We start from the raw sequence: 17922 nt of genomic DNA on the forward strand, positions 1-17922 counted from the left end.
TTGCTCCTTTTCTTCCCAGGGTACCTCATGCCAGATCCAGGAGCCAGCCCTGATGACCCCTCTCATCTTTCTCACACCCACAGAAGATGAAGATTCACTGTGATAGCTTTGGGATATAAGAACAGTGTGTTATCAACTCTGCCACTCCATGAGGCAAATAGGTCCTACATGCCTTAGAATTATATCCTTATTACTCAGTGAATTGGTTAAACCAATTCTGTGCTGCTCTATTTCTAGCACCGGCACCCTGGTGAGTAATCCATTTTGCCACCAATGAGTTGCCCCAGTGCTTATTCCAACACGCCTGTGCCCTCACAACACACACACACACACACACACACACACACACACACACACACACGCACGCAGACAGAGTGGCACCCAATTGGGATTGGCTCCCACTTCTCAATCCTTCTTAAGAACATTCCTTCTTTAAGAACTAAATTTTCCTCTTCGCAAAGCCTGGGTTCTAACATATTCTTTGGTAATCATTCTCAAACTTAAGCATGAATTAAAACCACTTGGTGGACTTGTGACACCACAGATTTCTGAGTCCTACCCACCCCCACCCCGGCTAAGTTTCTGATTCAGTAAGTCTGGGTTGAAGCCCAAGAATTTTAATTAACCAGGTCCCAGGTGATGCTCATGCTATGGGTCCAAGAGCCAGACCTTGAGAACAACTGCTCTAGTTTGGAAAAGTTGGTACAAGACTCTGATCTGCTGTGGGTTGAATTGTGTCCCCAAAATACAACCCCAGGTACTTGTGAATGTGCCTTATTTGGAAATGGAATCTTTGTAGACGTCATCAAATTAAGGTGCAGTCATACTGGATTAGGGTGGGCCCTAAATCCAATGACTGCGGTCCTCATAGCAAAGATTTAGAGACAGAAACACACTCGAGAAAAAAGACCACCCTGTGATGATGAGAACAGACTGCAGTGATGTAGCTATAAGCCAAGGAACCCGAAAGATGCCAGAACTTAGACTGGAAGCTAGGAAGAGGAGAGAGAGGATGCCTCCAAGAGCCTTCAGAGGACTATGGCCCTGCCGACCCCTTGAGTGCAGAATTCTAGCCTCCAGGACTGTCAGAGAGTAGGTTTCCACTGTGTTCAGCCACTCAGCCCATAGAACTTTGTGAAAGCAGCCACAGGAGGCTAATAAGACTCACTGCAGAGGTCGGGGAGTGCACCCAATTCTTCACCCTTCCTGCCTTCACGTCCTTCCATGGCTTCCTCACGGCCAGAGGGTAGTTCCTCACACCCTGACTTTGAGGTTGGCCATGTGTGTGACTTGCTTTGACAAATGACTTAAGAGAAGAGGTGACAGTGCCCCAGCTCTGAGCCAGGCCTTAAAAAGTCTTGTATGCTTCCTTTTGCCCTCTTGCTCCTCTGCCATTACTATATGAGGATGGCTTCCCCTGGACAGCTGCCGCCCCTTCAGCCTGGGGCAGAGCCCTCCGAACCTACCCTCAAACGCACGGTGAAGAGCAGAGCTGCCCCAGCCTCTGTGACTTAAAGCTAAGCCAGCAAACCAGGCCAGGCCAGGATGATTCTAGAGAAACAGAAATCTTTCCCCCCATTCCCTCCCTTGCCATTCATGCTGAATAAACCTTAGCCTGGACCTGCATCCTGGACAGTATTTGGCCATGGTATGATCTTGGTAAACCTTTTTGCTTTTCTGCCTTAACTGTGAAATGAGGGGGCTGAGATCAACTTGTCTCTAAGTCATTTTTTTTAGTGATTTTAATTTTTTTCCATTGTAGCTGGTTTACAGTGGGGTTTTTTTTTGTAATTTATTTTTTTTTTAATGTCAAAGTCATTTTTGAATTGATTATAAAATGCCTACTTCTAAGAGTACGGAATAATTAAAACCAACAAAAGCAAAATATTGACTTGCAATTTCACCGGGGAAAATGGAGATCTGATCATCATTAAGTAGTTTATTCATGCACCCCTTCAGGCAGGCATTATTTATAAACACATAATACAGGTATTAAGTATTTATTATGGGCCAAACAGTGCTGGTGGCTGGAACATCAAAGGTGAGCAGAGCCAGAGTCCATCCCTGTCCCCTTGAACCAGTGGAGGCAAGCCCATGACTTAGGTGGGACTCCTCCAGCACAGCAGCAGAGGGAGTGGAGGGGCAGCCTCTATTCGGGAAGATGTGATAAGATTCAGTGACAGATTAACAGAGCAGGTAACAGAGAGGGATGCCAAATATGTCCTCTCTTTACTTCTTAGCCAAGCATTCTGGCCTCTATCACTTTAACAAGACTGTGTGATAGAAGCTACAGATTAGAAACTCCTGAAGCACCTGAAAAAAGAATGAAAGTACTGGGGATGGGCGTCCTAGCTCCAGAGATTCTGATGCACTTTGTCCGTATTTGGTATTACTAGCATTTATTATTATTAAAGAATAGTTGATTTACAATGTTTCATCAAGTTCTGTTGTACAACCAAGTGACCCAATCACACACATTTTCCTGTGTTATTATCATTTTTTTAAAAACTGTCTCCACCACAAAAATAGGGCGAGGGTAACTGCTTTGAATAGGATGTGTCCTGGACTGCTGCATAATGAATTAAACATATAATAAAAAGATAGACAAATTTAGCAGCTTAAAACAATACTGGTTTATTAGCTCAGAGTTCTGAAGCTCAGAAGTTTGCAGGACTCATCTATGTTCTCTGCCAGGTTTTACGAGACCTAAATGAGGGTGTCAGGTGGGTTGGACTCTTATCTGAAGTCTCTGGGGAATAATCTACTTTCAGGCTCATTCAAATTGTTGGCAGAGTCCAGTTTTTTATGTCTATAGGACTCAGGTCCCTGAGTGCTTGCTGGCTGCCAGCCAGGGGCCCTCTCTACCATCTAAGGAATAACTGAATAACCAGAGCACTGAGTATTTTCATGCCTAAAGTCTCTCTTCTGTGCTTTTCTTGTGCTTTCAGCTGGAGAAAACTCTTTCTTGATTAGATGAGGCCCACTTAAATAATCTTTCATTTTTAAGGTCACCTGTGCCTTTGAACAGAACACAATCCCAGGACTTTGTAATCACATTCACAGGCTCAGAGGGTTATGATATGCACCCTTGAGGGCTATTTCTATAAATTCAACCTATCATATATTGTAAGCATCTAGACGAGGGCCTGGCCCATAGTAGGGCCTCAAACCTTACTTGATAAATGGAATGGAACTGTCACTTTGCTGTGGCAAAGAAAGAGAAGGCCCAGATAATCAACGAGTGGCTGATGAATAGGTCATTCATCACTGAGTTGAATCTAAGCATATATTCCTTTTTAAAACGTTAATTGGAGTATAGAATATATACACACTTTCTCTTCCACAGATCACACATATTTAGCTCCAAACATTTTCACAAACATTACACACATGCGTGGACAGCACACAGCTCAACAATCAGAATACCCCCAGCATCCTAGACGCCCTCATGGGTATGGCCTTCATGCCATAGATTCGTTTTGTCTGTTCTTTGAATTTATATAAACAGAAGAGCATAATACGTATTTCTTTTTGTTTGGCTTTTTTTGGTTCAACATTCTGTGCATTGTGGGGGTCTAAGATGACCCCAGTGAGTCTTGCCAGCTGGTGTTCACCACCAGGTCGAATCCCCTCCCTTTGACGAACCTGCATCTAACTATAGAATATGGCCATGTTGAGGGGATGGCACTGTCATGATTTGGTTACAAAAGGTTATGACTTCTGACTTCTCGGCTTACACGCTTTGATGAAGCAGGCTGCCATGTTGGAGAGGCCCTTGAAGCCAAGTATTGAGGATGGACTCTGGCCAACAGCCAGCAAGGACCTGAGATCCTCCATCCAACAGCCTATGAGGAATTGAAATCTGCCAACAACCATGTGAGCTTGGGAGGTGATCCATCCTGTTGAACCCTCAGGTGACTTCAGCCCAGCCAACGGTTTGATGGCAGCCTATAAAAGACTTGAAGCAGAAGTCCCAACTGAGCCGTACCAAATTTCTTGTCCCATAGAAACTGAGATAATAGATGGGTGTTATTTTAAGCCACTAAATTTCGGGGTGATTTGTTACCAACAATAGACAACTAATGCATATAGTTCCACTCTCTGGTTGCATGCAGTTGTATGTAACTAACTCATTTATTCTCACTACTTTATAGTAGCATTTGGCAAGGCCTTTTTTTGTTTGTTTGTTTAAAGGAAAAATTTTAGACTTTGCAAGCCAAAATGCAAAACTGAATTATTATGTAGGTACTCTATACAATTTTCATATGTCACAAAATATGATTCTTTTGATTTTTTTCCTCCAACTATTTAAAAATGTAAAAACGCATAGTTTATGAGCCATACAAACATAGGCATTGGGCCATATTTGATCCTTGGGCCACAGTTTGCTGACCCCGGCTATATAAAATACCATAATTCATCTATCCAATCTATTGTTGATGAGCATTTGGACTATATCCAGTCTGTAGCTACTACAGATAATGCGGCCATAAACATACCTGTATGTCTTTGGGAGAAATGTGTGTATGCATATCTGTCTGGTATAATCTATGAGTGGAATTGCTGGGTCACTGGATAAGGATATATTCAGCTTAATATTCCAAATGGTTTTTCCAAAATGGGTGTATCAATTTGCACAATATCAGAAATACAAATTGGTTCTGACTTCTTCACGATCTTGCCAAGAGTTGGTATCTTCTGTCTTTTTCTTTTGGCCGTTCCAGTGGGAATTGCCTTTTTTTTTTTTTTTTTTTTATGTTCCTAGGTATTATTAACATTCAGTCAGAATTGAAAAATCCTGCTTAACTGCTACTTATCCTTTATTAGGTAGAACCACATTAAGCTACTCTATATATAGACTTAAGAAAAGTTAAAGAGAGACTATTTCATGTGGTTAAACTAATATTTCCTTCACATCTTACATTCATGTTAAAAATGAAACTCTAACTGAACGGCACATCAGTTGGGAAAGATCTTAAAGATTTGAGCTGAAATGAAGTTTTTAAATTAAAAATGGGTTTCAGTGACTTTTACATTTTAACATCACCGAGAGCCTTAAAAGCTTGAGAACAGACTAATGGTTTTCACCCTCACTGCAGATTAGACTCACCTGTGGGTTTTTAAAACTTCTGTCCCTAGCCAAACTCTCAGAAATCTAATTCTGTGAGACTAAGGTGAGGCTTAGGAATGCGTGTTCATAAAAGGCTGATGACACGGCTAAGAACTGTTGATATGACCTGCCATATGGTTTTCTTTACTATTTATTCAATCTCAGGAAATACTTTAACAGTTTGGTGATTTTTACATACTTGGGAGATAAGCATGTGGATTTTAGTTCCTTCTGGATTTCGGAACACTGACCTGCATATCAGGTTGGAAAAACGGCAATTGTGTCTCACTGAACAGAAGTCTCTCTAGTGTTCCAAGGATGGAAGGCTTGGGTTTGAATTGCATGCAGTGTTATGAACTCAGAGTTAAAGTATCACCATGGGCATTTGCTGGTTACACACTTTTTAAAAGTATTTTAAAAGCACGCAGGCACAGCCATAGTATCCAATAGAAGGACTAAGCATATACTTAGCCACCAGAAAGGAGGTGTGCACGTACATACTCAGAAACAAAACCACTCAGTGTTAAAAAAAATATATATATATGACCAAGGGGGACAAAGCAAATCTAAGTAGTCATCATGATGGGAAGAATCAGAACTCTGTATGTCCTTAGAGTTATTTTCCAGAGTGATTTCTTTAAAAATTAAATATGGGGCAGGGGGCAGAAGAGCTGGGTGAAAGTGGCACCACATGCAATTCTGAGTTCAAGGCCTTTAAAAATCTTACTGGAGTCCTTAGTCAGATCTGTTCCCAAGGCCATCCCCTTACCTCTGCCAGTGATAACTGCATCTGTATTTCCACACACAGGAGAAAAAAAAAAAAAGAAAAAAAGTCTGGGAACTTCATTTTTATCAGTACTAACCAGCTCTGGAATTCTATTGCCCTCCGCTTGATTCTGTTTTTCCTCTCTGCTCACAGCACTCCCAGCACCTGGAGGTAGGACATACGTTCATAAGGTGAAAGAACACTCTTGGGCGCTGTTAAATTATCAGGTTCTACCAAGCACCGCCAAAGGACTCCCAGGCCAGGAAAATCCTATCTTGGAAACTACACAGGTTTTTGTCATCTGACATCCTCAGGTGGAATCCGAGTTCGCGTATTTTTGTTCTTAATAACCCCTTAGGGGGTGATATCTTTTCGCGATTTTTAAGCCATTCGCCCATCCCTATGCTAAGTGTTTAGCCACCTGAACCACCTGAAGGAGCAGAACACACCTGTATCACCTGGCAAGAGTTTCCCTCATCCACATCCCGGGTCTCAGAGGAACAAGTTTCAACCGCACCCTGTGCAGCGGGTCTTTGGCCCAGGCGGGAAAACACAGGTGGCCGGTGGCTCGGCTCCCCTCACTAAATGGATGGCCAAAGAGGCCAGCGACAAGTCCAGAAGATCACGCCACAACCTCCACCCCCCCTGCCCCGCCTCTCGCCTCCCGCGTGAGCCCTGCCAGGTGCTTACCCTCTTCTAAACGACAGGGAAGATCTCAATCACCGGTCTCTACTCAGCGCGGAACGAAGCCCAGCGCGCAACATTTTGGGAAATGTAGTCCCCGTCAACTCCTGGGGGTCTCCGCATCCCCTCACCAGACCCCCATCCCCACCATCAAGAGCGATTTATCTGCGTAGACCGAATGAAAGCGGAGCTTCCAACCTAACGTGGAGGTGGGGCTGCGTTCCGCGGAGTCTTGGGGTGCCCACGCGGGTCCAAGCGAAGAGAGGGAACTACATTTCCCAGGCTGCCTTGCGCCGAGCCGGGAGCCGGCAGCCTCGCTTTGCGTGACCGCGGCAGGTTGGTCCTGGAGCAGATGAGCGCAGAATATTTAGGCGAAAGCGCGAGGAGGGGGGGAGCGCGGGACAGGAGGAGTATCTCGGCCAAGAAAATTATGCATGCGTTAGGGAAGCTCTGAGAGAATGGCTGTGGAAGGTAAGGGACGCTTGGGCATTTTAAGCTCCCTCTTAACCCGCGCACCCCAATACACACATCCCTGATGAAGCTTGGGGAACGTGGGGAGGAGAGGAATGGGGTGGTGGCGAGCGGGCCCTTTCCTCTTACACCTCTTGGCACCTCACCTGAGCCACGGAAGGCCAGTAGACGCTTTAGTCACTTGCTTTGGAAAGACACGTAGATGCGCAGGACTCTAGGTTTGGAGGCGAAGAGTGTCCCTAATGCGAAACGATGTGCTGGAAATGGGGTAAAGCCCGAGAGATTGGCATGAGATCTCAGCCCCGAGGTACCTTCTTCGCTGCGCTCTCCCGCCGGGGCCCGCTGGGTAGCCTCGAGGTTTGTGATGCTCGCTTTGCCCCCCCCCCTCCCCCGCCACACGTGAGAGAGGACCCTCGCCAGGTGCGTCATTGGGAAGCATGGGCTGCTCTTGGGTCGAGGGGCCCCTGTCGTGTGTATCTGGCAGCGACAGCAGCAGACGTACTTACAGGGTGGAGGTGGCCTTACACCTGCCTCTGTTTATACAACCCTCCCAAGGTTAGCAAACTTTACAGAAAGGAAATGGAATCAGCCAGTGATAAGAAGGACGTCCAACCTCTTCGATTGATTGAATTGAATCCTTTTCTTTGAAGCCCGCCTTCCTCTTTTCTCCTCTAATTTCGGCCTTCAGCTTTGCAGTTTGGGCTCTATGATCCTGCTTCGTTTGAACTTCCTGGCTGAAAGCAGGGACAGGCAGTTTGTGTGGGATTCCAAGTTTTCATTTCAGACTCTCCCACCCTGGAAGAAAGGCTTTCTTATTGAGGGTAGTTTCAGGGCAAAAATATGTGGGCCAGGTGTGTTTGTAATGTCACATTAGCGGGTCAAATTGTACCTGAAAGATAAAATGAAATCGTGGGACTAAAGAGGAGCCTAAGTCCACCTACAGAATTATGGTTCCTGAGTGGTGGCTCAGGTCAGAGGGGAAATGGGTGTTGGAGGAAGAGGGCATGCCTGCCAGCTACATCAGCCTCCTTGCCAAGGGGAAATGAGCCTGTTCTGGGAGGCCGATGGCAAGAAGGAACCACAAGGCTTGCTGGCAGTCCCTCTCCCTTCCCCGCCCCAGGTGAGAGAAGCTAAACTAATTTAACTTTTGCTCGCTTTGTAACTACTTAACAACTTGATGTAGCAACAACCCAGCTTCTGTGGTCAGCACTCATTACCTCCGGACACTGTTGCTTTGGGGCTGTCTAGGGTTCAGAGATCCCCAGCTGGACAGTTCTCTCTACCTACCTTTCATACATATAATTTAAAACTCTCTCTCCTCTCTCTCTCTATGTGTGTGTGTGTGTGTGTGTGTGTGTGTGTATGATGATCTCATATATATGATCTTATATATCCTATATATCACACACATATATCACCTATAGCTCATGTATAATTCATATATGGCTTTGAAAAAGCAATAAATTTTCTTTACTGTGCAGTTATAATAATAGAGTGCAAATCTGGCTTTTTGCATTGTTGCAGTTGATGGTAGCTGAGACAAGACTTTAGATGAAAACAATAATAATCAAGAAAAAGTTCATTCTGAGCTTGAGGCCAAGGGTAAGCTGACCTCCTGGCACCTCGCTACCTCATCCCTCAGATGACATTCTCTCTTCTCCTCCCCACTCTTCTGTGTCCTCCGGTAAAGGGCACTCCCATCAGTTGCCAGTCCATGGTCTACTTGAAAACACTTTCCTGCTCACTGGAAGAAGTATAGGATTAGTCATATTTCTTGTCTGATGGGTTATTATACCAGTGAAGCCAGACCTTACAAAAACAAAGGCTTTGGAAGGAAGTGTCCCTGGATGGCAGAAAGCTTTATTTTCTAGCGACTTGTTTGGTTAAAGCGCCTGTCTGGTAAACAGGAGATCCTGAGCTTGAATCACAGCGAGGTCTCAACTGGAATAAAGGGAATATTTTGAACTTTGGCTGTAAATAGGATTCCTATCTCAGGTCTTGGCAAAGGCAGTTTTCTCAGTTTGAACCTGGCTGTTCCTGGCTACTCTCAGTTGGTCTTTCAAGGCTCAGGGAAAACTGCATTTCCTCTGGGAACCTGTCCCAGCCCTCCCTTCCCTCTGCCTTCTGAGTGCTCTGCCCTAGTCTGGGGGGAGGTGTCTCCCTCAGAGCTCCCATGCTTGCATCTATCCTAACATCATATTTAATGTCTCTTACTAGACTCTAAGACCACAGCCCTTTGACTTTATACTCCCTTCTGATAGCACACTATGTGATCGATGATAGGTGCTCCGTAAATGCTCATAGAATGTATGGGGAATAAATCCACGGAACTCTTGTGGCTGACTCCATAAGGGTGCATGGGACTTTCTTAGGAGCTCAAATGCCCTCAAAAAAGGGACTTTTGAGAGGTTTGAAGGTGGGAGACACTTTTAAAAGAAGTGCCCCTCTCTTCAGTCTTCTGATGCTCAAAAAGATTCTTCTAGAGCAGTGGCTATCATCTAAAGGGGACATTGTCCTCCTAGGGCATATTTGAGATATGTAGGCACTGTTATTGGGGGCTGCTATTGGTATTTTGTGCCCCTGGGCCAGGTATTCTAAATGTCCTGCATTGCATGGCTGTCCCAAAACCACATAGGGGCCAGTTTCCCCAAGCTCACTGAGAGACACTGATTCAGAGAATGAGGAATTTTGCCAGAGGAAATGGAATAGGAAATATAATCAGGCTACTGAACATCTGAGGTTTAGTTTCTGCATCGGGGGGAGAAAAATGGGCCCAGTTCTGTTTAGGTCCCACTGAAGTTGTGAAGACCGAGTAAAGAAAAGGGCTTATAAGCGGTGCTTAGAACATGAATTCTCAGGAAGTGTTGTTGGTACTCCCTCCCATCCTTCTCCTTTTAGGAAGCTGTTAGGAACCTGTTTTGTATCCTGAATTTTCACTTATTCACACCACTTTTTGTAATTAGTAACAAATTAGAAGGTTTGTTTTTCTGACAATGTGTAACCTGTTTTCTTAAGTAAGCTTGAGTTTGTAAAAGTGGTAAGAACAAGTAGCAGGCTCACTGGTTTTGTTGAACTTGTAGCTTTGCATTTAAGATGACAAAAGAGGTGCCCTCTTTATTTTATGGCTATCCTGGGTTAGATTTTCTTTGAATTAATGACAACATTCTATGCCTGTTCTCTGACCTGGTTGTGTTCAAGCCTTGCATTTATGGACAGCTCGGTGACTAAGAGCTGTGCTTTCCAGCCACAGAACATGTAATCGTCTGCATTCAGATTAGGATTGTGTTGGCCCCATTGTCTTTCGGAGAAGGAAAAAAAAAAAAAAAAACCTTTGTAAAAAATTACTCCAAATAGCTAGAGAAGTAGGTCCTCTAGAAAGGAGGTAGCCTGAAGAAACAAAGCAATCCATTCTTCATGAACAGACTGTGTAGCATTACACATTAATGGGTTGCAGAGAGAGGGGGAAAAAAAATGGACTCATGGATAGAGTATTGTATTCACCTCTGTATTCCAAGATTGGCAACTGGCAACTTGGCCAACCTCAGTAATTGTTTCATGAATGAAATATAAATGCCCCGGAGAAAGCGAAGGGTTTTCCTACTCCTGGTCCCCATTTCCTCTCCTCTTTGCTTCATCCTCAGACCCGTAAAAGAAAAAGAGTGGATAAATACTGTACATAGTTTTCCTACTCCAAATCGAATAGAATAATCATTGCTCTTACATGGCAGAAAAATGAGTTCCGATAGCAACCACCCCTCCAAAAAGATTTCAAAGGGAGGGCTATGTGCTTTAAATGGCATCTGTGCTAAGGGATCTAAATTTTCCATCCAAAGTGGTCTCTGATTAGTTATTCAGGGCTCGAGTTCTATAGTTTTTCTCCTGTAAAAGTGACAGGACTGCCAATCACCAAATTATTGTAAGGATAAGTAATCATAACCACAGCTGGGGATAAAAGGGGCAACGAGAGAGTCAGAACCTTGGGGCAAAAAGAAGCAGTTGCTCTCCGATTAGACCCCTAGCCTGGGAACCCCCATATGCCTTGGGTGCAGCCCTAAAGAGACAAAAAGATGGGGGGAAAAAAAAAGCAGTTGTAAATGATGACTCTGTGTCCTGTTGGCATTCAGAACTGAGTCACAGTCACAATAGGAGATGGAGACGTTGTCTTGCTTACAGGAGTACAAGGGTTATTTTGGGGGGCTTTGGACTAGGTGGTAAAGTGGACCTGCTAATACCGCAGCCCAGCAGTGAAGTTACCCCTCCTCGGGGTGCCCACTCTGTAATGCCTGCAGCCTGGACAGCAGAGAGGAGGCACCTGGGACCCAGAGGGCGTGAGGCTTGAGCCTCATATGCCCTGTTCCCTTCCACAGACTTGGATGTCAGGACTTGTCTTCTCGCTGAGGAAAGCCCACTGAGAGTGGGGAGAGTCTGGGATTGCCATCTGTGACACAGGAAGCAGGGAGGGAGGTGGCTCTTCAGGCACTAGCCCCCCTGCAGTTTTTCTAGTGGCACTTCCTTTTTGAGAGCATGGTTTATGTGCATTTCTACTTGGTGGTCCTTACTGAGGGCAGGGACACTGCCTTATGCCTGGCCTATGGTAGGCTCTGCCTGAGCTTTGTGGAATGAAGCAATCAGTGATGAATGGCAGACTGGCTGACTGAAGCAGGTAGGCTTGTGAGTGCATTTGATTTCCATGGTAGCCCCAAGCACCCCAGGGAGAATGCCCAGCTGCATTCCTCTGCACGGTGGTTGTAGTAAAAGCAAAGCGACTCCCCTCAACATCCTTCCTGCACAGCTCCGGCTCCAGCTCCATGCATCCTGGCGTTGGTGTTTACCCAACAGCTACTCGATTCTCTTCCTTGTCTCTTATCACCATGGGTCTTTTTTCTGAAGTTTTTGTTCAGTAGCCCACAGGATCTGACTTTCCTGCATCAGCTGCTTCTACTCACCACTCTGTTTTAGGACATGAGGCTGGTGACTGGAAGCCTCTCATTGAAAACTCCTGTCCAGTGACTGTGCCTTATAGAGAGAAGTGGGGCCCCAAGCCCTGGCCTCTAGAATCCCCTCGACAATGGTTCCTGCCATTCCCTGCTCTTCCTTGGGACCTCTAGCTGGTTCAGACAAGGCTTCAGTCTAACCCTACTGTTGCCTGGCCTGGCCCTTGCTAGTTCCCTCCAGCCCACCCTTCTTGCTCATCCATCTTGCTGTACTCTTAGAATGAAAGGAACCAGGGCTGTTGCTAACAAGGCAGAGATGGTACCGAACGTTTGCCCTTGTAGCTGGGTCCTGGAATGCTGAGTCATGGCAGCTGGTAGATGCTGTGGGGACATGTTGCAGGAGGGGCAGCTGGGGATCTGAAGCCTGTGCTTGAACTCTGGGGTGTGACCATTCGCTATCATGCATTTAATGGATTAGGAGAAAGAGGAGAAAATTGCAGACTCTCTTTCTCTGGTTTTCAGGCTGGATTTGCATTTGCTATTGATAAGTGGGAAAGCAATTGCCTGTTTGCAAGCAGCTCTATGAGACTGGGGGGAAGTCAGTAAAGAAGGAAGTTAGCCTCCCCACTGCCTCTCTGCCTCCACTTTGCTGGAGACAGATTCAGAATTGGCTGAATGATATAAGTGCTAAATAAAAGCACAAGCAACATAATGTGGGAGGTCTGAGAACAAAAGGAGCATTTAGTTCTGATCTGGATGGGATGGGGTAGCCTAACCAAGGGGATAGCATTTGAGTAAGCTTTTGAGTACACTAGTGATGGGCGGGGAATGGGGAGAGAGCATGAAACAGAGGCTGTGTGTAGCATACATTCTTCCTAATGGGTTTTTTTCCAAATCCTGATATGGTGGTGGTTTAGCCCTTTATGGGCAACAAAGTGAGTGAGGATGTTCCTGTCACAGTTGGTCCATTCCTTTTCCTATGGGCTCGATTCTCTGCTTGGCCAGACCCTCAGCACTCCCCACAGCACAGATGGATCTTGCCTATGGTCCTTTTGTAGCCACAAGAGCGAGCAAGGAAAGTTGCTCTCCTGTAAATCAAGCTGGTTCCGCCCCAATTTTCTGATGTGGATATAGCAGCACTGCCAGCTCGGAGCTGGCTCATGAGATCACACTTGGCTATATTTAGTCTGATTTTTCTGAAGTGTGGGTGCAAGAAGCTTCTTGTATAGCTTGCCTCCTGAGTGGAGAGCACATAGGGGTGGCAGTTGTTGGGTGATAGGGGCGGCCGCCTCCCTGCCTCCTTTCTGCAGCCTTTTTCCAGGAGCACCTGGGGCTAAGAGGAGCCAGTTGACTAGTTAGTTTCTTCGCTTCTCAGCTGCCACTGATGCTCTAGAAAGTGTTTGGTGCTCTTCTGTCCAGCAAATACAAGTCTTGGGTGATCTGACGTTTGTGGACTGGCCATGGGGTGTGAGCCTCATAGCTACAGCTGATCCGGGAACACGGGATACAGAATGATCTCAGACCTCCTGCTGAGGCCTCACAGGGGGACTGGGGGGCTGTAGCATGCACAGTCCTGTCTTTAAATGCACACGCTTTGTAGACAGCCCTGCCAGGGACCGGCCCCATGGGACTGGGTAATTCACTGAACAGCTCTGATACTCCTTTGCTCATCCATCAAATGGGAATTGAGTAATCATGACCTCATAGGTAGGTTGAGAGGGTTCAGTAATTATCAATAAAGCTCTTAGGTCCCAGTTTAGTAGTTGCTCAATAAATACTAAGTAAATGTTGGACTGCTGTCTCCATCCTCCTGCCACATTTAAGAAAGTGTCTAAGCCATTTTTATGACCCCTGTGGTAATATCACATCTGGTATAATAGTAGTTGCTAATGAAGAAACGTAGATCCTCAGAGTTGGGGTAAGGCCAACAAAATGTAACTGGCAAAATAAAAGCCATCCTCACTTTAAAAAAAAAAAATTTGAAGTATAGTTGATTTACAATGCCGTGTTATTTTTCTGCTGTACAGCAAAATGACTCAGTTATATATACATATATTTTTCCATATTCTTTTCCATTATGGTTTATTGCAGGATATGGAATATATTTCCCTGTGCTATACAGTAGGACCTTGGTGTTTTCCTGTCTTCACTTTTAAATGTAGTATTTGATTTATTATGCTATTCTTGAAGTTATGCGGTAACAGAGGGAAGTAAAAGTGATCATAATATGAGTGGATTTATTTACTAAAGATTCATCACCTAAAGAATGTTTCCCCACCAAAAATTTACTTTCCACTTACCATCCACAGTTGTGTAGGTCAGGCTCTCTTAGAAGGTCTGATAATTGCCTGATCATACAATATGTATGTAAATTGATTGCAGAGAAAAATTTCAGATCATGTAAAAGCAAAAAAAATTGATAGATCCTGTGAAAGTGACATTGGAAAACTGATGGAATCATGCAGCTGTTGAGATTTGGCTGAGTAAGGCCAGGTAACCATTAAAGAAGAGAAAATTGACCTAAGATGCTGATTTGGTAGGAACCAAAGAAAAAGTATTAAGACCATTGAAGGTTTAAGAGAAGCCTTTTTTTTGTTTGTTTTTGTCTTTTTTCCTTTTCTAGGGCGGCTTCCTGTGGCATATGGAGGTTCCCAGGCTAGGGGTCGAATCTGAGCTGTAGCCACCAGCCTGCACCAGAGCCACAGCAACGCGGGATCCGAGCTGCGTCTGCGACTTACACCACAGCTCATGGCAATGCCGGATCGTTAACCCACTGAGCAAGGCCAGGGATCGAACCCGCAACCTCATGGTTCCTAGTCAGGTTCGTTAACCACTGCACCACGAAGGGAACTCCAAGAGAAGCCTTTGGTGGAAGGTGATGCCCTGAAGTATTTTAGGGAATAAATGATCCTACATGGGCTGTGAAAAGTCAAACACGAAATGAAAAATATCTTGCCTGCTGACATAAATCTTACTGAAGGAGTTATATAACAAATAAAAGTTATTTTTTTTAATTCTAAGAATTAACAATTTTAGAATTGTATTTAAAATTTATAATCTAAGTTTGGTTAAATAGGAGATAAACTTCTCAGTTTCTCTTTTCAAGACAAAGTATCATTCAGACTTTTTCACTATTTTTGAAACTTGAGTTCCTATTTCAAGATTTTTTTTCTTTATTCTCTATTAGAACTTTAAAGAGTTTCCAATTCGGATTATTTAGGTATAATTTACATTCAGTAAAATTAAGCTTTTGCACCTCTTTGTGTTTTGACAAACATATACAGTGTATTCAGTCTTGTAACAACCACACCAACCAAGTTCAGTTCCTACACCCTGCATTTGTTCCTGTGCCCTTTACTCTTTATTCACAGCCCCTGACACTCCTGTGAATTAATGTCTTTATACTTTTGATTTTTCCAGAAAGTTATGTAAATGGTATCATATACCATGTTGCTGTTTGAGTCTGAGTTCTTTCACTTAGTGTAACCTATTTAAGATTCAAGCACTTCATTCTCTTAATTGGTGAGTACTATTCCATTGAATGGATATACCACAGTTTATTCACCAACTGTACTTTGGATTGTTTCCGGTTTTTGTTGATTATGAAGACAACACTATAAACAGTTGCATATGGGTATTTGAACATATTTATTTCTCCTATACATAGCTGGGAGTGGAATTTTGAAATCATAGTGTTTTAACTTTAACAGAAACTGTCAAACTGTCTTCTAGAGTTACTGTGTTTCACACGTGTTTTCCTCAACGTGGATTTTTTTTTTCTGTATTAATCATCCGCTGATAATGATGACAAGAATAAGAGAATTGTATTGATGGGGACTAAGTAGGCAATTGGGTGGAATTAGAAGGAAACAGTTTACCAGAAGCAAGTTCCTTGAGCCTTATTACAGAAGAGCATGCAAGTATAACTGTTGCAAATCCACACCCTGGTTAATAGGTTAGTCCAGACTTCCAGGATGAATATAACCTAGAAATGCCACTTGTTCTGCATCCAAAAGAAAGCTGTTAAATTCCCTTTTATAATAAAAAGTAACAATAATTTGTCATCAAAGTTCTGGATTATGATTTTTTTGGATGTTGTTGTGGAAAAACAGATAAGGAAAGCAGCCCAGATGAGGGAGGGCTTACCTTTGCAGAAAAATTAAGAACATGAGGACAAGAAAGGGAAGACCAGATCTGAGTGGCCTCAGGAGATGAGTCTAACTTAGAACAGGAAAAGCTTACCCAGTCTTCCCTGCAAAGGGGATTGCTAATGGAGGCAAGGACTCCATTTTATGAAACCTAAGGAAAAGTTAGTTGTCTCTATTTCTAGAGTGATTTAAATTTTGAGTATGGCAGGGGCCAAGCTTGTTTTGCAACCTTGTTGTGATCCTGATTTCAAATTACATTTGAACTCTTCCTTTATACAGTAGGAACAGTGCTTGATTTGCACTGCAAAGAATGCATTTTTGCCCAGCTACAAATTGGCTAGAGAGCCTGACAACAGAATTGCTTCCAAATGCAAAGCACCGTCTGGGAGGTCTAATTTGGGTATGGCCGTATTAGGATTCCAGGATTTCTCACTGGTCTATGGGACCGTGGGATGGGATATTCAAATTTGGGGTAGCTACAGAATTCCTATGAAACATGATTGCCCTAACACTATGCTATCCTGTTTGAGGTTGTAAAATGTCAGTTTAGGGTTTTTGCAGGGTTCATTTTTGTTGTTTTGTTTTTCTGGGGTTTGGTGCGTGTGTGTGTGTGTGTGTTTTGAGAATTTGCCTTTGCATTACATGGAGGTGCAAATATGGTATTAACTTCAATAGATGTACTTTGCACTTGACTTTGTCTGGAATTTCTTAGTGCCCCTATGGTAGATGGAGGAGAGGGAGCAACCAGCAGCCAAGAAGTGGACATCTAACTTCTGGCCTTGGCTGAGTCATCACCCTTTTATCCCCTTCCACCTCTAAGACTAGCACCAGATGTGTGTCAGTAATTTCTGATGCCTGAGCTCTTGCTTGCTTTTCTGCTTTCTGAGAGATCTGAAGCAAACACAATGTAAAAAATAATGAGTATTTCTGCCTGGATTAAACTGACACTGACATTTGGTATTAAAAAGACATCTAGGAAATTTAGGTGGTTATAACATTTACTTCCTGTAGCTTAGAAGTGGAAGAATCTTCATTTTACATTCACAGATATTTATTGAGCATCTTCTATACACCAGTCTCTAGCAGAGTTTGATTTATAAGCTTAGGGAAAGCAGGTGTTCTGAAGACAGATCTGCTTAGATAGTATTTCCTTAATGATGAGATTCTTCTAGGGCACTTAATAACATCCACATGCCTACTGTCCTCCCTTGGATGGTATTTTTTAATAAATCAGAAATGGGAAAAAAAAAAAAAAGAAATGGGGCCTTGAATCTCACACATGCCCTGAGTCATTCTTAATAAGCATATTTGGAAATGTTGCTATAAGGGCAGGATTCTTGATCTGAGATCACAAGAGGGAACTGAAGGTTTCCTGGAATCCTTGACCTCTTTACAGCTTATGCGCAATAGGTATGTGGATATTATTTGTATTTTTCATGGGGAAGAGGACTGGGTCTTTCCTTCTGTCCTCCAGGGGCTGACGATGAGTAAGATGAGCTCCTCGAGAACATGCATTTATCTTTTCTGTTCTGGTAACATCTCCAGTGCCTACAGCTGTGTCTGACACAGACAACACACAACTATTTGTTGTGTAAACAGAGAACTTTTTTTGTGCCTGCCCTCAGCCAGCCTCTTGATGTCCATTCTCCAAACATTAGTTTTCATAATGCAGTGGCAGAGGTGGTTTTCCCAGCCAATGCTTGAGAGACTTTAGGTCTGGAGAAGATAAGACATTTCTCCAAGCCTACACACCTAGTTCATGGTGGGACTGGGCTCTGCTGCCAGATTTACCGTATTTCAGAGTCCATG

General features: G+C 43.9%; 2 protein-coding genes across 19 annotated transcripts in view; one reads left to right on the forward strand and one right to left on the reverse strand.

The window, feature by feature from the left end:
• COLEC10 (collectin subfamily member 10) overlaps positions 1–6766 on the reverse strand; it is a 450751-nt gene extending 443985 nt beyond the window's left edge. For 11 of the 12 annotated variants that reach the window (XM_021090573.1, XM_021090569.1, XM_021090571.1 and 8 more), the window contains exons 1-2: positions 6567–6766; positions 5974–6041 (exon numbers count right to left, since the gene is read on the reverse strand). The gene's annotated coding sequence lies outside the window, so the exon portion shown is untranslated. Of the gene's footprint in view, positions 1–5879; positions 6042–6566 lie in introns of all 12 variants that reach the window. The other variant, XM_021090568.1, reaches the window with a different exon arrangement.
• The window catches only part of SAMD12 (sterile alpha motif domain containing 12), a 427167-nt gene continuing 415884 nt past the window's right edge, over positions 6640–17922 (forward strand). For 4 of the 7 annotated variants that reach the window (XM_021090576.1, XM_021090579.1, XM_021090578.1 and 1 more), the window contains exon 1: positions 6895–7031. In XM_021090576.1, coding sequence (XP_020946235.1) covers positions 7019–7031 — 13 coding nt within the window. In that variant the 5' untranslated portion in view covers positions 6895–7018. Of the gene's footprint in view, positions 6770–6861; positions 7032–17922 lie in introns of those variants that run through there. The other 3 variants (XM_021090580.1, XM_013996531.2, XM_021090581.1) reach the window with 3 other exon arrangements.

The sequence above is a fragment of the Sus scrofa genome, chromosome 4 (genome assembly GCF_000003025.6).
Source record: "Sus scrofa isolate TJ Tabasco breed Duroc chromosome 4, Sscrofa11.1, whole genome shotgun sequence".
NCBI lineage: Eukaryota > Metazoa > Chordata > Mammalia > Artiodactyla > Suidae > Sus > Sus scrofa.